The 22,523-nt window shown below is 38.8% G+C and overlaps 1 protein-coding gene and 1 long non-coding RNA gene across 2 annotated transcripts; both read right to left on the minus strand.

Annotated features, from left to right (window-relative positions):
- Positions 1-488: 488 nt before the first annotated feature.
- LOC144638778 (uncharacterized) lies at positions 489-4,721 on the minus strand. The gene is made up of 3 exons (XR_013568005.1): positions 3,812-4,721; positions 1,731-1,758; positions 489-604 (listed from the first exon to the last, which is right to left on the minus strand). It is a non-coding gene; the product is annotated as an uncharacterized LOC144638778 (long non-coding RNA).
- Positions 4,722-5,859: 1,138 nt separating this feature from the next.
- LOC144637589 (uncharacterized) lies at positions 5,860-21,041 on the minus strand. Its single transcript, XM_078496653.1, has 2 exons — positions 20,455-21,041; positions 5,860-7,062 (listed from the first exon to the last, which is right to left on the minus strand). The coding sequence occupies exons 1-2, from the start codon at positions 21,028-21,030 to the stop codon at positions 6,481-6,483; spliced, it is 1,158 nt and encodes a 385-aa protein (XP_078352779.1). The 5' UTR covers positions 21,031-21,041; the 3' UTR covers positions 5,860-6,480.
- Positions 21,042-22,523: the final 1,482 nt, after the last annotated feature.

Genomic DNA, 22,523 nt, shown 5'->3' on the forward strand with positions numbered 1-22,523 from the left:
GACCTTATTTTTAACTTTTCCTACCTACAGAGTAAGCGCTTATTCGAGGTGGGCGCTTATTCGAGGTTGGGCGCTTAATCAAATAAACACTTAATTGTGAAAGTACAGAACTAAGACTGACACTGATGTAGAATAATTCTTCACCTTTAACAGTGGTTATTTGGCAAATGGTTTGGGTTCCAACCCTTCAACTACTATCATAGCACTACAATTGATAAAAAAGCTATGGCATCAAATAACCATAGTAGAACCTCTTGAATAATGATTTCGAACACTGACCAGCCTAGGTTCACTTTACACATTTATCACTGTAATTGTCAGGCTTTGTTAACATGGTCCTATTTGAAAACTGCCATGAATTCAAATAATTTGTACAAAAGTAGAACAAAAGTGATGGAATAAATTTCCACCAGAAAACCACACAACATGTACATGTATGTACACCAACTGAACATTCAGCAAGATGCTTCATTGTAATGGTACAGACTTGATACTGACCCCGAGGTGAAACGATTTACACCTTAACCACCTCTGGTTATTGCCACCTTTTTAGTATTTGTATGTACAAGACTTCATCAGTGAAAGTGGTAGAGCCTTCTTTAACCTAACAACAAATTATAAAGAATCATTAGGAATGACATTCTGGTTAGATCAATGTTGTGGTTAAAAAAATTTCAAACCAATTTTTACTTTCCACTGTCTCATTTCTTAATATTATCTGAAACAAAAGAAAATAAAAATCAAAACTGGTTTGAAAAATTAAAGCCAACAAAGAGTTGAAACCACAACATCACCACTTCTGAACCTGCACATTAGGGACTTCAAGATAACTGGGAGGGCTGACCTTGAGAACAGCTGACTGAAAGTAATTTTTTACATGCAGACGTTGCTCCATGTACATTGCCATCCAGTTGTTATCAAGGACGCAAGAAGTAGAGTTTTGCAGTCCACTGGTTGCACTCAAATATAAACTTTACACAAGAATAAAAGACCTTATGGTATCACAAAATTCAAACAAATATGCACATGTACAATTGAACATGTATTTTTTAAGCACTCTACAATGCACATTTGGACATGTAGGAATTTGTACTAGACCAGCTGTAAATGTACATGTAGCAAATTTCCTATAAAGTAGATTGCATGGTAAGCTATACTCATGACCACTGTACCACAGTGGCCAGCTGCCAAATGTCAGAATTTTTAAAGTACACTTTATGTTACCATTACCACTATTAATTATTTTAAGGCTAACCATAAACATGCTAACCAGAGTTTTAAAATTTAGGGCCACACAAAGTGCTGTTAAGGCCAACTGGAGTGCTATTTAGGCTACATTGTAAGTGCAATGCTATTAAGGCTAACAATAGTGCTACATGTACAGTGTAACCCCGATATAACGATATGCCAAGGGGGCAGTAAAATTATATCGTTATATCAAGGAATCGTTATATCAGGGTGCTGTCCTATACATTTTATTTTTGCCGGGACATAACATATTCATCGTTACAACTGTATATCGGGAATATCGAAGATCGTTATATCGGGGTTCCACTGTATTGAGGTTAACCAGGTTGTTATTTCGGCTAACCTCAGTCCTATTTGGGCTTACTGCAGTGCTATTCGACTTACAGAAAAAAGCCTTTGACTGCAGGTCATTAAGTCTACATTGGATTTAAAACTTTGATTAGCTGCTAGTCATTGAGACATAAATTGAGGCTTGTACTTACATGCCACTCTTGCTATCAACCCTTTCATCTGAAAATAATAACACATCCAAACAATTCAATGTCATTAATTTTGCTGACTCAATTAAAAAGTCACTTCAGTACTCCTGACGTAACCAATTGAACATTCCATATTCAAACCCCATCGAACACCAATGGTTGATTGGGTACGGTAATTGCACATAACCGTACTAAAATTAAAATTTGGTCCATCCAACAAAATGGAATGTTTGATTACAAACTCTTGCTTGTTTGTATATTATGCAGACATTTTGTATGGTGCACTACTGCCTATGTTTTGTTGTTGTTGTTGTTTTTTTATTTATTATTTTGTTTTTACTACTGCCTATGTTGCGGTGAATGAAATGGTGCAAGTTCTGTTTAAGTAGAAAAAAATGTTCTGTTTGAGTCTTATGGTGACTACAAGGCAGAAACCATTTCCTTCCCACCACTATAAAAAAGTAAACAAAAGTGCATATATCAGTATTTAACTGTTGTTTCGTTCTCTTACACAAAATATGTATAAACAAACATTGACACTCGGTTTAATTAGTCCTGCATGTTTTTACTTATCAAGAGATGGATTCCGAACAAAGTCGAATCACATTGAGTTTGGTTGTGTTCGGTTGTGTATGATTGGTTCCCCGGGGTATCCAATCCAACAAAATTGAACCAAAAATCAATCGAACCCAATCGAACACCAATCGTTCGATTGGGTTTGGTAATCGAACAAAATCAAACATCTATTTTGCTGTAAGTCCGATTTTCGAACCAATCGAACATAATCAAACACAGTCAAACTCAATCGGGTTTGATCTAGTTCTGAATCTTTCTCTTGATAAGTAAATCACGCAGGACTAATCAAAATCAACTTTTATTGAATGGAATAAATATAAAAACGTCCAAATATCGAACTGAATGTCAATGTTTAGTAAAATATATTTGGTAGAAGAGAACAGAAGGACGGTAAAATAACTGAAATGCACTATTGTTTACATTTCTATATTAGAAGGAAGGATATGGTTTCTGCCCTGCAGATTTTACCGTTACACTCAAACAGAAGTTGCACCATTTCATTCACTACAACACAGGCAATCAGTGTGTTCAATATGTGAAGAATCATTATAGGGAGCCAAAACGCTGCCGCCATCAGTCTGTCTTAGCCCTCGAGGGCGGCCAAAAGCGACGTTGACAGGAGAAGAGCAATTTCCAGCATAACAATTACATTAGAGGAAGTGCTTACTATCAACATGGATGACAACAATAATAAGTGAACAAGTAAAATATTTTTTTTCTTAAGACCAAAATCATCGTAATAACAAAAAACTTGCATGCAAAATTGACTTCAGTTTCGGACGAGTAGATTGTTCGACTGCCCCAGCTGTGGCTCTTGAAATCAATCGATATGTACGCAGTATAAATCAATATATACGCAGTATAAACAAACAGGAGTTCGGTAATCAAACTTTCGATTGAATTCGATTGACCAAATTTTACTGTGAGTTTGATTATGTACGATTACCGAACCCAATCGAACAATTGGTGTTCGATTGAGTTCGATTACCGAACATTCGATTGGTTACCCTGGGAATAATCGAACTCACAGCAAAATAGACGTTCGATTTTTTTCGACTAACAAAACCAATCGAATGAGTTTGATATGCCAGGAGTACTATATAGATAAGATTGATAAATACTGCTAAATACTTTGGGTGATAATTTTAAAGCTGTTTTAGTTTGCTTTATAATCTGCCAGTTGAAAGCCTCACTGAGTTTAAACGGTTGCAAATCGGCAAAATAATAATTACTATACATACAATAACATGAATAAATAAGCCTTGCACTCTTAAATTATATAAGCTTATATTTTAAATAAAACATGTTGAACAGTCCTGTGTTGACATCTCTACATGCACACGCAATTATTCAATTTATTCTAACAATAACTTCATGTTTAAGAAGTGCTGAATTATACGTATGAAGTGCAAGAACAAACACGAAATGCTACATTTTGAACTCCAATCTCACCTAGAAGCTACATAGAGGAAATCAAACATGATTTGAACGGTCATATATAAGCTTACCTTGGAAAGAAACTTGGCTAAAACAGGCGTATTGATTGGAGATCCGGTGAAAGAAGGCTCCATGCAGCTAATTTGGAAGTAATAAGGTCTTAAAGAGAGGAAAATTGCCCTTTTTAGCGAGAGAAAAGGCCTCTCAATGATCGATCTTCGAACCGTTGAACCGAGCGCCAAAAAGTACCAGAGAGGACGCCGGGATTAATTTTCGTTCGCGCCAGTGCTTCTCGGCCTTACCTCTCGACCAGGTCAAACACGGCAAACGACCAATTTTACCGCCGTTCGCGTGCAAAATTTCCTTGTCTATAATATAAAGAAAACCAAAACGCATGCCTCGAAAAATATATAAGCCAAACTGTTGGACGCTAGCGTTTTCCCCCCACTGCTCCAGATTGTTTAAAATATTGTTAGACGAAGTCATAGTCGCCTTCGTTTTCTGCATCAAAAGGTTTTTATTTATAATCTGTTTACTTTTTGATATTAGTAAAAGATTTGTAACTAAGAGCTTTTGTAATGAGTTATGTTAAAACTGATATCAGTCGCTTAATTTCGTCTTGCGCTTCGTTCATCTAGATAATTAGTAAATAATAAAAACCCATTCAGGCGATTGCATATTGGAGGATAATGCCCTTGGCTGAAAAAATGAACAGTTGACTAAGCTTCAAAGGCAACTGTGAAATTTTGAGGATAATCTTTCAGGCAAGGAGTATTATCCTCCAGCAAGCCGGAAGGGGAAATATTTTTTTTATACTTTCTTAAATCCCTCCGATTTCTTCTTCGTCGTTTAATTTCGTACCACGTGATGCGTTCTGTCTAACTAATGAATGCACGCGAAAGTTATTTGGTGGGTTACATCATGAATTAAAAGCTCATGTTCACATGTTTTCAAACAGCCCCCTTTGTCAATTTCCAGGGTATTTACATGTTTCCAAACACGCCCCCTTTGTCAATTTCCATGTTTTTTACATGTTTCCAAACAGGCCCCCTTTGTCGATTTCCAGGGTATTTACATGTTTCCAAACAGGCCCCCTTTGTCAATTTCCATGTTTTTTTACATGTTTCCAAACAGGCCCCCTTTGTTAATTTCCATGGTTTTTACATGTTTCCAAACAGGCCCCCTTTATCAATTTCCATGGTTTTTACATGTTTCCAACCAGGCCCCCTTTGTCAATTCCCATGGTTTTTACATGTTTCCAAACAGGCCCCCTTTGTCAATTTCCATGGTTTTTACATGTTTCCGAACGGCGCCCCTTTGTCAATTTTCCATGTTCTTTACATGATTTAGTAAAGAAATTTACATGTTTTTTACAAAGAAAGAAACTGTAAAAGTGGTTAATACATTTGACATGTTTTTTACATGTTCTTACAATTAGCGTTGTAATAAAGGACCATGTAAATCACTTTTTACAATACATTTACATGATCCGTTGAAGACTGTTAATTTCATGTAAATTTTGTTTTACAAAACTCCAACATGTAAATTTTAATTTACAAAGAATGTAAATAAGATTTACATTTTGTAAATCGTAATTTACATGTGCATGTAAATTTTCAACTTTTCCAGTGCTGCAGGCATACAAGCCTATCCTGTTTGACATTGGCCCATGTAAAGATACCCCGTTCAAGACAAAAAGCCTGAAAACCATACGCTATCGAGCCGCACGTCCCCATAACCCCATTCTATTTAAATACAATGCTCTGGTCTGTTGAACTTGGCAAGTTAGTCAGGCCCTTATAACCGCAATATTTTTCTTGTTAGCAGATTGATCTGTTCTCTTACCGGGAGGGTTTATAAGCGGGGAGGGGTGGGGGGGGGGGGGGGGGTTATTACCTGCATTTTTCGGCTGCTTATTTTAGCACATGAAGTTCTCCTTTGCTATTTGTTTCACATCACAATTGCTCCCACGGACCCTCTTCTTCACACTTCCGCCCGGAAATACAACAACCGAGAAGCCTGGAAACGAATGCGGTAAACATTATCCCGCGCGGCCGCGCATTCGTTCGCGTGTCAAATAATCATTGCGTGCTTCTCGGCACACACGACAGATTCGATCTCGTCTTGTAGTCACGCAACCTAGCATTTTATTTTTTCAGATAAACATTGCACAATCAGTCACGTACCCGGTAGCTTTACATTGAGGTGACGATTTTACGAACATAATCATAACACGTTTGACACAGGAGATTAATATGAAATTACATATGAACATAATGAAATATCATATCTATTTTATAGTGTCTACATTCCTAGCAGTTCAAGGGCTAACGGGCCCAAACTCGCTCAGACGGCTCTAATGTATAAACTGTAAATAAACTGTAAAAGCCTGCTTCTTTCTATGCACTTTTCTTTTTTACTACAGTGAAATCCCGATTTCTTAAGGGAAACAAAACTTGTTCAGTCAAGAAATCCGGGCGGGGAGAGAATATCAGTGTTCAGCTAACCGAAGCAAATCTAATGGAAACGAATTTTGGTTCGAGTTGTCTAAAGGTTCTGAAAATCCGCTAAGGTTTGATAAATCGGAATTCCACTGCATATACTTAGTTCTATAAAAAGTCGCTTTAACTCAACTGAGCTGGCGCTACAAAACATAAACTTGATCAGTTCACGAGTTTCACATCGTTCGTCTAAACACTGTTCTAACTATTTCAAGGGTTCATTCTTACAAAACAAGCTTCTACTTGGCAGGCATTCCAACGGTGGCTGGAGGCTGATGCATGCCTTGTCCTTGAGGAGGGGGATACTGTGCTGAGGGCTGCGGATAGCCGGGGTATCCTGGAGGACCCTGAGTGTAGCCTGGAGGCGGCTGGTTGTAATTCCCTGGAGGAGGGTACTGCATGTGCTGGGTCGTGGAAGTTGTGGACACGAACGGTTGGTATCCAGGTTGGCCGGTCACAATCACCGTCCCGGGCGAGCGGTAGCGGTAGTAGGGACAGCAAGCACAACAACAACAAGACACAATGGAAATGATGATCGCGAAAAACACAATCGTGCCGATTACAGTGCCTGCAACAACTCCTCCAGTCCATACAGTGTAAGAAGAGCAGTATGTCTCACAGTCTCCATCACAGCAGACTTCGTCTGTGCCACATTGGTTATCGGAAGAGCAGTAGATACAGGCTTCTCTGCAAATGCTATCTGAGCAACAGGACTCGCCCGATATTGTGTCACAGTCACTATCCCAAGTACAGTATGTAGCACTTCCCAAGGCAAAGAAACAGACGAAGAAAACGCAAATAACTTCCTTCAGCGCCATTGCTCAACTCGTGATACACGATATCTTTTTCCTCGAAGGGTGCGGTTGGCTTTTGTCCAAACTCGTGCCAGACCATCACGCAACCTCGTTCCCAGGGCTTTTCAAGTTACCAAGGGAAAAGTCCTGGGAACGAGGTTGACCATCACGCTATTTTCCATATCGTGCGTCACACATTAGCACGTCACGCAATTGTCAATTCGAGAGACAAGCGAGCGAAAGGAAAAAGCAGTGGCGGATCTATGGGAGGAGCCAGGGGGCCCCTGTCCCCCTCCTTATTTTTTTGGTAAAAGACATTTCTATAAATGCCTCCCCCTGTTTAAAATCTTTTCGGTGTACAAACACAGATCCGCCGCTGAAAAGAGACTATTTTTCAGTCTGTCAGTGACACAACTTTTTTTAATTAACAAATTGAAAAGCCTTGACCGTGATTTGTTCTGTTATAAAGCACGCAAGGAAGTGACGAGAGCACGAAAGAAGTAGGAGATGAACTGTACAGCTGCAGGCTGTAACGTACAGCCGAACGCAAAATCTGAGGCCTAGGTGTGATTGGTGAATATTATAGTAAATTCAGTTAGAAATTGCCAAATTTGCTTAGAGAGTGCGTCTCAAAGCCGAGTAAAACTTAATATATCTGGGTAACAAAATAAACCTCTAAATGGAAAAACCGCCCTCCCTTTACCAAGATCAAGAGCAGTGTTGACCATCCATTGTATGCCCTTTTGCCGGAAGTCAAACAATCATCCAAGAGGCTAAGATCACAAGCGAGTCAATTACCAAGGATTAATACAGAACGTTTTAAAAATAGTTTTTTTTAATAGATTAAGGTTTAAGTATAATCTGGCTATTTAATAATTTAATATAATTTAAGCGATTTTTACATGTAACGTTTGTTATGTATTTTAATAAGCGCAATAAAGAAATTTTATTTATTTATTTATTTATTTACCGCCATTGCTAAGTAGGAATACGCAAAAAAGTCCATAACGTTCACGTAAGATGTGGATCGGCCTCGTGCCAATTTGTTGTTCTAATCAATGCTGATTCATTTCTATTACGTTTCGCTTTTAAGCAAAATTATTATAAGTAGCGAAAGCTGAATATACTCTCAAGGATTATTGAAAACGCGGAGAACAACACTAGTCACTCTCGATCTCGTTGCATAAAACTTGTTTTAAAAATAACCATAGTTACAGTAGCTGTGTCACGGATTTTAACCAAATTTAGGCATGGGAAAATGGCAACCAAATGGGGTGAAATATAAAAATAACCATATAGAACAGCGAAGGAACATTTTAATAACACAGCAAATATAAAAGAAGGTACGGATGGACAACAATTGAAGAACACTGAAATAAATTGCGATATGGTTTTTGAAATACTTTTAGGCTGAACAGTTTTAAAAGTTAATCTCGGTTGTTTGCAACTTTAAATTCCAATGCCCTGGAGAAATTTTTGGTCGAAATGAAACTATGATTTTGTCATTTTACAGATCCATGGAAGTAATTTATTTGCAGACATGAAGTTTAATAGCAAGTATTTGGCAAAATTTAATAAAATAGACTAAATTCAGCCGTGACACAGTCCCTTTAAATCACTTCCTATGTCTCAGTAGATAACGTCTTGTCAACTGATTACTTACGCTAAGTCTCAGACTCAGATCTCTGAACTCCTCTTGAAAGCTAAGCTCCACAGCTTGAGGCGGTTTTTGTCTCGTGACGTCATGACGTTGTCATGACGACACGAGATAATTCTACAGGGGGGAAAGGTGCATTCCATGCGTGTTTGCTTTCTGAGGCCGCCGAATTTTCCCGCCATGTCAATATTTTTCCCGCCATGTCAACATTTGCTTTGTGAGGCCGCGGAATTTTCCCGCCATTTGTTTTGTGATCTGAGGCCGCCGGAATTTCATATCAAAGAACAGATAATGTTTCTTTACAAAGGTCGCAACTAACGCGCTGGTTTATCAAACAGTAGGTTAGGAGTATTTATTGTAAAGGGCTTATTATGTAAAAATACAGGCACGCTAAAAAGAGATGACGTTTTTTCTGAACTTGCAGCAAACGAGCAAATTTTAAGTGGTCCAACAGGCAATAAAAATGGAACAGAAATAAGGCCCCTTTTAGCTGGCAACAGTGCCTATCCGCTTTAGAACGAACTGGCTCGTGAAACCCTACCCGGACAGAGGACGCCTGACTCAAGAGCAGAGAAAGTTTAAAACCTAAAGTTCGGTGCGCTACGATCTGTAGTGGAACGAGCATTTGGCATGTTGAAAGTTCGTTGGAGAATTGTGTTGAAAAAGGTTGAACAAAGAACGAGCATCCTAAAAAAGACTATGATTGCTACGTGACTTTTGCAAAACATTTGTATTGAAAGGGGTGACCTTTGTGGCATGAATAACAACAATTTAATAACAGAAGATAAACGATTCGATAAAGACAATTATTTTGATGCCAAATCTTTAAAAATGTCAACTGTGGCGTTTGTTTGTTCCATTTGCCGCTCTGGGCGTCACGGAACATTTCAGCCGATCGTTCAAATCTTGCGTTGTGCTGTTCCATACTTTTTCCCACATTTCAAAAAAAGAACTCTGCCAGTCTGGAGTCGTACTTTCTTGCCTTTCTTTTTTCAGGCGGTTCTGATTCATCGAGAGAAACATTTACACTTTCGATTTGCAAAGCCTCGTTTACACTCGGCTCTGAGGTAAAGGTAGAACTCAATGTATGACCGAAAGAGGGAAATTATATTTGAGGGGTTTTCTTAGGATTGAAGAGCAGAAATGTCAATCTAAAGCGCAAAACATACATTGTTTTGTATTTTTTTGACCCGAAGATTGACCTGAGTCAAGAGGCACTACATGTAGGTTCATATATCCTGCTGTGAATTCCACGCTACAATGAACACAACTTTTTTACCTTATTGTTACTTATTTTCGCGGGACTTAATTTTCGCGATTTTCGCGATTTTCAAAAAATCGCGAAATTAAAGACCCGCGAAAATTAATTCCAACCGATTTCTATTGTATTTTTTATGCTAATTACGTATTTTTGGCCAAATCGCGAAAATTAAGACTCGCGAAATATTCCTGTTCCATTTTCGCGAAATTAAGTGCCCGCGAAAATAAGTAACAATAAGGTAGACGACAACAACAGCCTTTTCAGTGGATGAATGAAGCTCTAGATGTGACGCATTTTTTTTCTTTAAATTAGCTGTACGCTTTTCAATTTTGGATATATTTGAGCTGCAGCCAGCAGTTATCAAGAAAAATACAGACATGTTTTACGTTCTTAAAATAACATTCTAACCTTTGCGACAAGATTGTACTGAAAATCAATTAAATTAATTGTAACTCAAGCAGAAAACGCGTAAAAGAAGAATGAAATACACCAGGTTATTACAAACGCATAATACAATGTACTAACCGAAAGAGAGAAAATATATTGATGAGTTTTAGAACGGATCTGAAAAGCAGAAGTGTCTAATAATCAACAAGATGTCAGTAGATGGACCTGCCTGTAAAGTTTTCGTTGTCGTTGTTGTGCATATAACGCTAGTATACCGCAACTTAAATTGAGCGAGAAAAGCAGTTTTTAACATGAAGCTCTAAAATCTCTTTGGAGTGTCTTGTCTTGTGGTCGCTTGTAAAGTTGTGATTTGTGCAATTGTAAGATGTATCAGAATAACAGCTTTACTTTGCCAATTTAAAGAATAGCGTGCTTTCATTTGATATCTATTATTTTATCTTGAGAGTTTTGGAAAGTAGTTGAAAATCATTTCTGTTTACAACGCGTAGGAAAATGGTGCAGGTTTCAACAGGATATTTACTGTTACAACTGTATTTATAGAGATTACAGTCGTGGAATATAGCAGATATAGCTTTCATATCAACGTAACTAGTATACGATGTAAATATCAGTTGTTCGATCTGTAAGCATTGTTCTTATCTTTGTGTAGACAACTTTTTTTAAATTAGCCGTGGGGTTAAAGAGGGATTGTAATCTAAGCAATTAGTTGGCGGTTCGGGATTGAATGTCAAAGTTAATCTTGCACACATAGCACATATCGTTTGAACAAAAGGTTTGAATCGTTTGAATCGTTAGTCGATTGAATACCCAACCATTTTAAAGTTATGACCAGTTATGGTACAGCGTAGCTCTGTGTAGAAGTTAAAGTCTCTCTTTAAAAGTGAGATTTGATAACGATTTTGTGCGAGTTAAACACTACTACATAGTTTATTGCGTACGTTCGCGCGGAATCACGTGTCAAGCAAGATCGAATGTTTCCTATTAAGCAGAACCTAGCAGAATATTTCATTCAGTAGATTTCATCCAATAACCCGTACGAAACATAAGCCGTTTATGCAGCGCTGTTTTAGCCACTCATGAGCGCTGCAACCAGCGCTGCGTGTAGGTTGTGCGAACGCTGTTTTCGTAGCGCTGCAGAAGTTTCGAAAAATGTCAAAAATGACTGCGTGAGTGCTGCAGGAGCGACGGTGAGCGCTGCTCGAGAGCTGCAGGAGAGCTGCTGATCATAACCCACACGAAGCCATGGGGTCGATAAAGCAGCTGTAAAGCAGCGCTTTGCAGCGTTACTTTAGGCTGCAAATACGACCGAAGCGCTTCCCTGATACTCTCAGTGAGATACAAAATACATCACGCTAATATGACTATGCAAAATTTGCTAGCGCTAGAAAGACTACAAAGTTTTCTAACTAAAAGAAACGTACACAACAATCTATCTTAGTAAATCAACAAATCAAAACTTTATTTTCATTATCTTGAAGTCCAGCAATCAATCGCACAGTCTATGATCTAGAGTCATCGCAAACAAAATTATGAGCTGAAACCTACGGCGATTGACGTTCAAATTAAGTTTTTATATGCTCATGAGTTTTAATTATGAAATCAGACATACAAGGTTAAGTATAAACTATAACATCCATGTGATTTGGCGAAACTTTGAAATTTAACTTGCTTATTATTGCAGTCAGTGGAGTTGAAGATAATTAAAATTGAGCAAGAAAATTTTACTGAGCTACGGAATTTTTAAAGGTCAAATGCAACGAAATTTGATCAAATTTTATTTAAGATTCATTTTGACTTTAAATGAAAGGAAATACTGTGAATAATCATAATCTAAAGTTTTAAACGATTTGGTTAAAACATCGCTGAGATATTCGACGTTGAAGACAGCCCTTTATCTTCGCTTCACAAACGGAACGGTTCGGAAAAGCTTCGGAAAATTGTCGGAAATGGATCTTGTGACGTCACATGTGGCGAGCTTCGACGCGCGAAGATGCAGCGAAGTGCTGTTGTCTCTACCAGGTCTGCTGCGCCTTTTGCGGCTTTTGGCATTTAAAATCCCGATTAAGCCGGATGACCATTCGAAATATCTTCTTAAAGACGAGGAGCGATGCAAGGAATGGTTAAAATCGACGAAAAAGAGAGGATGTTTATGTCAAATGCACGCTGGCTTTGCTCAGCAAATACAGTATCATCCGACATGTTTTTCTCAGAAAGCTTTCAGCAGAATCTTGCACTTTGGTTCGAGTTTCAGCCCTAGAAACTTCGAATGAGACCTGGCGCCTCTCCTCTTATTACCAACTTGGAAAGAAAGCCGTTAATCCAGGACTAATGCGAAATCGTTTGCGACGAAATGCAGAATTCGAAGGTAAAGTCGCTAATAAACTTAACCCATTGTCTGGGAACCCCAAAGTTGTACTTTCTTGTATTATATTGAACTTAGATTCACACACTACTTTCTTAACCTGACCCTAGTCGCTTCATAAACTTCTACCAAAAATATAACTTTACTGTTTGCGTGAAATATTGCGAATCGCGAGGCTGGTATTAAAAATATATTTTTTATTACAGGAAGGAACTTTTGCATGAATTTACTAAGTTACAAACAAATCTTTTATGTTTATGTTTCTTTTAACTTAAAAATGATATTCCCTGTATTGCTTCGATCGTCTAAAAAGCTAAATCACACATGCAGTCATTAAAGGAAAATAATGCTTTTAATTTACAGTATTGTGTACAATGAAACACTCGTTTCAATGTTTGTTTATATTTGAAATTATTATGAATTAATGATATATATAACAAAGAAAATACCCCCGACTGAGCATTGTTGGGGCCCAAGAAAAGGTTTATATTTTTCATGTAAACTACGTGTATATGATGAGTTTGTCCACTTGTAAAGGCCAATTTACCTGATTCATTTGTTGTTCAGATCTGCATTAACCCCATTTCAGTCCAGTACAATGACTGTTGCATTGCATAGCACTCATTATAACCTGCAAATCAGGCTTCATTGTGGCCAATAAATTGGTATGTGCAACTGAATGGTAATTTAGTTTTAGTTTAAGCTATTTATGAGAAATCTAAGGCATAAACCCGACCAGATCAGCTAACTTTTTTTATCTAGCACTTTTGTCATGAACTACAGGAGAATCTACAACCAGATTGTAGGTGTGTCATGACAATTTATTTCTGAAATTAACTCTTCATAATTTTGTCTGCCCCAAATCTGTTGACCTTTTACAAATTCCTCAGTAATAGCTTTAGGCATACTCCCTTTCAAAATCTATATGGGTATTTTTGGTGCCCAAGACCCTCTCCCCGCTTGCTGGGGGTACTCCCATACTCCCATAGACTTTCCAAAAGTCGTTCGCTTCTCGTTTCCGGTTTGGTGGTATTAGATCCCGGTGTGGAGCTCTCGAGCTTCGCACTCTGTGTGCTCAACTTGTAAGCAAGCCTAATACTCCCATGTATGAGCTTGATAGGAAAATGCACGTGTGCTGCTGTGTGTTTTTCAAGCAGATGAGTTTAAGATGAAATAGTGAACAATAGTTTGGGGTAGGGTAGGGATTTTCAGTGTATAGTCTAGCATACTATGATAGGGTACTGCAAAATAAGCTGAAAATGGTGTGGGATAGGGTACGGTTACAGAGGTCCAGCAGCACACCCCTACTAAAGAGTACCCCCCCCCCCCTTTCCTCGAGACAAAAAAGTATTGTTTTTAGCCATTCTGAAATTGGGTATCATTAAGATTATCAATTTCTTTGTAAACTTGGAAATAGTTTTTTGAAGCACCTACTGTTTGTATTCATACTGTTGGTATTCATCGCTTGGTCTGAGATTAAGTGATAAATTACAAGCAGTGCATGCAGAGGCTAAATGTCTCCTTAGGGGGTCTTGGAAAATCACGGCACTTAGTTTGATTGTCATCTAGCTGATTATCATTTAGCTCGTTTTTGAGCTATAAGCACTTAAAGTGAAAATTAAGGGTAATTTTGGACATATTTTACTGTTGCTATGGTTACCAGTGACAAACTAAAAATGACCACAACTTTTTCGGCAATGATGGTACATTTGTTCGATAAAATAATTGCAGCATTAACTGACAAATAATTAGTACTGACCTATCATAGTAATAGGCTGGAAAGTACCGGTACTGGAAACTGTTATCAGCTTCTTACACATGCATTCAGTGACCTTGCATAGCTACTGGTGTTGGTTTCATGCAAATGAGCGCACAAAATCAGAAGGTCATGCTAGTGGGCTGTGATTGCTTGATTTGGATCTGTGTTGTTTGTTCATGTTTAAAGATGGATGTTGACAAAGGGGCTATGCATTGATGTCCGACCCCATCCAACCATAACAAAAGAACATATTACCCATTAGAAGTACCAATAAATGTACAAAACAAAGAAGCTGACATTAAATGACATCCTGCATGAACAAGTTTATATAAAAATAAATAAAACTTTTTTTTAGACATGGAGAGGATTAAAGCTAGAAGCTTGTGGGGCAGTGTATTCCTAATCGAAATGGAATTTGGAAGTGTTGATTTTTGTGGAGGGGAAAAACTGGAGAACCCAGAGAAGAACCCTGGGAGCAAGGCCGAGAACGAACAACAAACTCAACCCACATATGATGCCAAATCAGGGAATTGAACTTGGGTCAATTGGTGGGAGGCAAGGACTCTCACCTGACTGCGCCATCCTTGCTTCCTAGCATATTTTATAATAATGCAGCATTGACAAAATCTCACGATTGTACATACAAGGATGTGTAAGCATGCTACATGCCCCAGTATCTGAGGTCCTGTGTCAGCACACAAGTTATATCTTATAACCTGGGTCTTAAGAAATGCAAGTTGCCATAAATTACTGTTGAAATTGTTATCTTCGACCAACACCCCATCTACTTTAGACAATTGCCTTTTCAGAGAATTATCAGTAAAATCAACTAAAAAATATAAGGGCCAGATTACATAGATGAATTAGTTAAAGGATAAAATAATCACCAATGGCCCTTGGCTGAGGGAAATTAGTTTAAAGCTTCTAAAGGTTTTATTGATTCTTCAAGCTGTGTTATTTTAGAGAACACACTCAGCTCGGGCAATGCTACAAACAGTGTACAAATAATTCCACATTGCAATCCTTTTGAACAAAAGCAAGACAATACTTCAACTTAAGATTTAACTATTTATTTATTTCAAATTCTTTGAAAGCCGTTTCCATTATATTTATTAGGCTCACCAATATATCTGGCCATATTCCTTCGTTGTTGGTGCATGTCGATGTTTCCTGATTTAGACGCCATCTTGTTCACTCGCAGAGTCGGAATTAATCACTCGAGAAATCGATTTATTCTTTGCCAGATGCCGTTAGTTCGAACTGATAAGGCTGTATTTAGACTTTTCGAAGGCTTGAATCAAAGTCTTCATCGGTTTCAACTAACGGCTGTTCCAGAAACTCTGGAAATCCATCGAACAAACCCAAGGATTTGCAAGGATCGCTCATAACACGTGAAAACTTGCTCGCCACACCTGACGTCACAAATACCTCTATTCGATTCCATTCCACGCGCGGCCATTTTTGGTTCGTTTTCGTGAAGTCTTCGGAAATCGTCGGATTTTCATCTCCTAAGCGCCACAATTCGCACAAAAACCATTTCTGAGAGTTTATTATCATTAGTACCTTCATAAACGACAGGTTTGCGGACAAAAGAAAAAATTCCCAATTTCGTTGCATTTGACCTTTAAAACATATATCCAAATAAACAGGCAAATTCGTTTCTGTTTTTGTAAGTATGCAGGCTCACCTCGTTTTCTTGTTCTTTTCTTTGGGAAATTGCCTTTCATATTAACCCAACGGTCTTGCAACCCTTTCATTTTCACAACAGATTGGAGAAAATCCTGAAATATCCGAGCCGACAAAACTGCAATCACACATGTTTCTTCTTTGAGCGATACTGGTTTGTTGCACAAAATCACTGCTTACGTAGAATTGGCTGTAGTGAAAATCAGTTTTCTGGGAAAATCAAAGAATAATTTCCCAGATTGTGCATATACAGAAGCTTCTGACATATATAAATAAGAAAGTTCTACAATCCGCCTGCTTCCAGAGCTTCGTTCCCGCTTCAACGGTTGAAATTGTAACACGAGCATGAAACACTGAAACAAAACATGTTGTTAAAACCCACCAATCAAGTTATAGTACATACAAGTATCTCTGAGATCTCATTCCGGCAATTCCATCACGTATCGTATGGTTAGATACAGTAATTTCTGCACATGAAAACATTGAAAATTTTCTCTTATGAGAGCGGATATAAGTACAAAATGGTCCAGGCAAAATACCATTGGGAAGGTATTTATTTGAAATGGCAACATACACTCGAAAATTTGGCAAAAAAAGAATGACAAGAATGGTAGATCAAGCTGTAACGTAAGTACATTCTTGAGTATCAATATTGTAGTACATAGTTTTGTTCACGAACTCGCCGGTCACCGTTTACATGCAGCTGAAAATGTTTTAGTTTTGTTCCACAGAGCACTCTAAAATAACGATATCGTGAGATGTAGACTCAGAGTATTAATTTTATTCTTAATAAACTTATATTTCAATCGATGGGCCGTTTGCTTTTGTTTATAAACACTGTTTTACCTGCACGCGTGACCTTCCAACCTCCAAGTACGCAAGACTGATTATAAGTGTTTAAAATGATATTTTTAGCAGTTTTAATGATTTCTTTCAATGTGTTGCTGCTGTAGCTTTTAAGCATAGCTGTGCAACGTTGCTTTATGAATGTTTTATCGCCGGAAGACAATGTTTACATCTGATACTCATTGCAGGTTTTACGCAGCGTCTCCTTTACCGCTGTTTTTAGTTTGTACAATTTTACAGCGCTTCTGCAGTGCATGATATTCTGGGTTGGCAGCTTGAGAGACTCACAAGTATTGCTTTAACGACGCTTAAGCGCTGTGCAACCAAAAAAGTGAACTAACGCAGCGCTGCAGCGTTGCGTCGTTCGTACGGGAAGCAGGCCAGAGTCTAAGGGCGGGCCGGCCGAAATGACTGTAATTTACACGTTCTTCAGCCGCTGCGTTGTAGCTTTGGCGTTACAAAAACATTAAGACCTGCTCAAGAGTGACCAAAATCAAATTTCTCCTACAATATCAATACTAAATCAGGAGAAAAGGTTATGAGAATTAACAAAATCATCACCACTCGCATGTCATTATCACACAACAGGCTAAGCGTTCACGAATAAACACCCAAAGCGATTTCTCATATAGCGTGAAGAAAGCACATGGAAGTCATAGTATAAGTATACAGTAGAATGTATGCTTAGTGAACCAAAGTGCAATACAGCGTTTTTCCACAGCTAAGTATTGGAGTCCTATAACTGTTCAACGGCCAGATGCTGAAGTGTACTTTGAATTTTGTTTTTTACATGATGTTACATACACGCTTTTCAATTTTCGATATCTTTGCAAGCAATAAATAGACATGAAAAGCGATCTCTTTTTTAAATAAACTCTAAAAAGTGACACGAGACACTAAGCCGACATATAATGGCATAGATCACGGCGAATATGACCGGAAAAGCTTAAATTGTGCCTCTCGTGTTACTGTCAATCACTTTCAAAGCTTCTGGGTTGAAAACTAGGCTTTCTGTTAGAGTATGTAACGTACTACGCTATCATATACATGAATTTATGAAAACCAGGTCAAAGAAAAGTCTAGTCTCCTCGGTCTCTTTTGTCATGTAGCTTTGGGGCTTAAGTAGGCTTAAAAGAAGGCCTTGAAACAGAAAAAAAAAATGATAAACAGCGCGAAAGGGTTAATAAGTCAAAGGAGACGAGAAAAAAAAATGACATTTCTTTTAGTTTTTATATCGTCTACTTTGGAGATAGTTTCTGGCCAGAAAAAAACGTTTTCGACGGATTTCGCACCAAGCGCTGAAAATAACGTTGACCCCTTTTTCAAAAAATCAGACATATATATTTTTAGTTGGATTTTGAGCCTTTCGCGTGAGAACCTTTTGTAGTTGGAATAAACCTTTGTTTTTATCTTTAACTGTGAAATCGTGAAGTTCAGCGCAAGCATTCACGACAAAGGTTTCTGAATTGACAAGTGAATCAAGAGTTTCGTATATCGTGTTGTGAATGTCACAACTTTTATCGAGCGACAAAAGTAGCTTTAGTTTTAGTTCAAATTTTAGGGGTGAGGAGTCTAAATGTTTCTTTATGTTAGATGCACGCTTTTTAATTTTCGATATCTTTACAAGCAATAAATAGACGTGGAAAGCGGTCTATTTTCAAATAAATTAAACTCTGAAAAGAGTCACGAGACACTAAGCCCAGAGGGCTTTTGATTACTTGAGTGTCGAAAATAATATGTGTTTGTTTTGGTTTTGCATTACTACGTAGACTGCTTGCAGTCTGTTTTTCTCTCGAAATTTGTAAGGCAGTGCAACTAAAAGGCTTAGGGAAGGTTCAGGACGCGAGAAGGGAGTAGGGCAGGAAAAGAGGGCGCGCGCGCTCTTGACGCGCGCTCACCCCGTCTTTTCTTGTCTCGCCCCAATCCCCTTCTCGTTCATCCGCAAGTTTGCTCGCGGCTCGCGTCTCTGATTAGTGCGCGCGCGGTCCTCGATCGGACCCTAAAAAGAACATACAGACTACCAGTAGTCTACGCTTAGTGATTGGTTAAAAAATCTCGCGCCACTTTCTCAGCCAATCAAAACTAAAACCAATCCAATCGTCTCTCGCTCGCGCACGTTTTCCCGTGCTTCGTGAAGGCTACATGTATTTCCTTCGCGTTTTGATTGGTTCACTGAGTTGTCTGTGTCCTTTGTGATTGACCAGAGTAATTACTTTGCTTTTGGTTTTACGACACTCAATTGGAAACTGCTGTAACTCGATTAAATTACACAAACCTGTTGATCAGATTTATACGCCAGTAGCAGACCTACGCCTAACCTATAACTGAACTATCAGTGCTGACAACAGAAAGCGTAAAAATGACTAGTAAAAGAACCACACACGAGAAATATCACAAGGAACTAGAGGTTTACCACTCCTTCAAAAAAATTACAAAAACTTAAACAATCCCAAACGATGCAATCCCTACAATTACGTTGTCTGAGCTTCCATGTAATCTAGACCCTTAACAAAAAAAACTTTCTAGACGGTGGCAATAAAATTATTTAACTGTATTTTTGTGCCTAAAAAAAACTAGAGAAAATTAATGAACGGCTTGCATCTGTGGAAAAAAGTTGAAACACATTTAACTTTTTCAGTAGACGCGCGCGAGACTGACGAAGGTTAAAATGCGCGACAGTGGAAATCCACCTTTTTAGACTCATTACTAGAGAATCACATAAAACTATTGCCAGAATGGCTTGGAAAATCTGATGACCTAAATCCTTTTAAAAACTTGTAAAGTGACACTGTCGCATATAGATGTATTTATTTCTATCAGTTTAAGGGCTGACGGGCCCAAATAGTTTAGCCATAGAAAATCATTCTACCATAACAAAATGATGCCGTGTTAACTTTCGCTTTGGTTTATAAACTTGTAAAGTCAGCTTCTTTCTATGTACTTTTCTCGCTACAGTGGAATTCCGATTTGTCAAACATCCAAAGGAAATGACTTCGAAATCGATAGTGTTTTTCAGGCGTTCGGTTAGTTGGAGAGCGCCAAAAACGAGATTAACGCGAAGAACAGCGAATGGAAGCTAGCTATGGATTCGAGGGTTCGAGTGAACGGGATTTCACTGTTACATTAATTAAAATATAAAAATAACCTCTTGAAACAGTGAAGGAACATTTCAATAACACAGTAAATACAAAAGAAGGTACGGATGGCTAAAAATGACGAAGATTGAAACGGATTGCGATATGAGTTTTGAAATATTGTTTGGCTGAACAGTTTTCAAAGTTAATGTCGTTTGCTTTTAACTGTACGAAGTTTCATTGAAGCTATAGAAATTCCTTTGCAAACATTAGGATTCATAGCGTGTAAAACTAAATAAAATAAACTTCACTCAGCAATGGCACAGTTCGATTAATTGCTCACTGTTCTAACTGTTCCAAAGTTCATTGTTTCACAACAAGCTGTACTTTGTAGTACTTGGGAGGCTGGCTGACGGGAGGCCGAGCAGGCTGAGGCATAGGTGGCTGGCTTTGCAGGCTTTGAGTTTGAGTGGGAAGATGTGTTGCTGATGGCTGCGGATAGCTGGGGCATGGCGACGGTGCCTGATTACAACCTCGTGGCGGCTGGTGATTATTCACTGGCGGGGGATATTGCTGCATTTCCTGGGTGGTGGAAGTTTGTGCTGTGTTCTTGAACAGTTGGTAACGAGGCTGAGTCCGTGGCGAATGATGGCGGTAGGCAATGAAAATAATAATCGCGAAAAACACGATTGTGCCGACCGAAACGCCGGCAATAGTAACCTCAGTCCAAAAAGTGTGAGTACACTCTGACAAGCAGTCACCATCACAACAAAATTCATCTGTACCGCATTGATAATCGTGAGTGCAGTTATGACATGTTTCTCTGCAAACGTTATCTGAGCAACAAGTCTTGCCCGACCATGCGCCACAGTCACAGTTTTTAGCGCTTCCAAACGCAAAGAAACAGACAAACAGAACGCAAAAAGCTACCTTCGCCGCCATTGCTAACGCGGAAGTACATGTATCTGAGCACGCGGTTTCCAATCGACACGGTTTCATGACCTCGAAACCGCAACAAAACCAACACGTGTTAACACAGAACATAACAGAGGCGGCGGAGCGTTCTGGAACGTGTGTGTGTGTTGGGGGAGGGGGGGGGGGGGGAAGACTGACTCAAAAATACTCGACAGGTTTTCATATTTGGGGCAACTTTTTTCCGTTCTTGCAACTTTTTGTTTTCTGAGCAGTTTCTAGACCGAAGATTTCCGAAGATTCTCCGATTGTTATTCAAAGGCCATACGAACGTTTCCGATCATTTTTCGAACTTTTAGGAAGAGAAACGAAGTTTCCCGAAGACTTCCAAGGAAGTTTCGAAGATGTTTCAACTCACTTACGAAACGGAATATCTTGTCAAACCAATTTTACTCTGCGCTGCGCTCCCCCCCCCCCCTTAATGCTTTGCTCTGTTCCTTTAAACTGCACGGAAGTATCTTGCTTTTGTGTTCTACGCGGCGATTTCTTGTTGAGTTTAACTTGATTTCTGTCACTTTCCTTGCGGTCGATCGCGACAGAAAAAAAAAAACAGACATAAAGAACCAACCGCCTCACGACATTAAGCGACCCAGTCATCGCTTAAAATCGAAACCAAGACGAATACAAAATCAACACAGAAGGCACAAAACTATATCATGAGACTAGTGAACATGTTCGCGTAACTAAGAGCGCTTACCATGAGTCAGAACTTGCTGGCCGGACCGGTGGTTTTGAATGTGAAACGAGCCTTTTTCCCCTTCCCCCCGGGGACGCGACTGATCAGACGAACTTCCTCAATTGAGCAAAACACTGTAACTGTTTCGCGATGAATTGCATTTGCACGCCGGAAAAGTCTTATTGAGCGCACTTTCAAAAATGGATGCTTGGCCAGCTGTGAAGTTTTGAGGACGCTTTTTCAGCAAAAAGAGCGTTATCCTCCCGATATACAATATACTAGAAAGCCAGAAAGGGTTTATTTGTTTTATTATCCTCTGATTTATTTCTACATTGCGCTTTATCGCGGTACAAAGGAAAAAAATATGTGCTAAACGGCGTACCGTAATTGTAGTTGGAGTGTAAATGAAAGTTGATTGGTTTACGTAATTTATTTAGCACTAAAATTTGATTTTTAGACCTGAAAAAGTTACTTTGTTCGTTTGTTTTACACTTCTCAAAAAATCGGGCGACAGACATCAAATCGGACGGGATGTGTGACTATATTTAGTAAATCTGATACCGCGTCGTCTGATTTGTTCTGCGTCATGGGCTGCTGGTTTTGCCCAGTGAGAGCGCGCGAAAATTTTAATTGGTTGTTTGCAACAGTTGGAGTATAGCCACGATAAAAGATTGAAGCATGCAAGGAACGAAGATTGATTCAGCGAAAGAAGTACCCTAGCCTGCGTGGCCGGTGTTTAAAGGCGAAGGAGAAAGGGAGTTCGAGCGTAATGCGCGATCGGGCTTCG

This window comes from Oculina patagonica, chromosome 14, assembly GCF_052425735.1.
Source record: "Oculina patagonica isolate OP01 chromosome 14, crgOcupat, whole genome shotgun sequence".
NCBI classification, from domain to species: Eukaryota; Metazoa; Cnidaria; class Anthozoa; order Scleractinia; family Oculinidae; genus Oculina; species Oculina patagonica.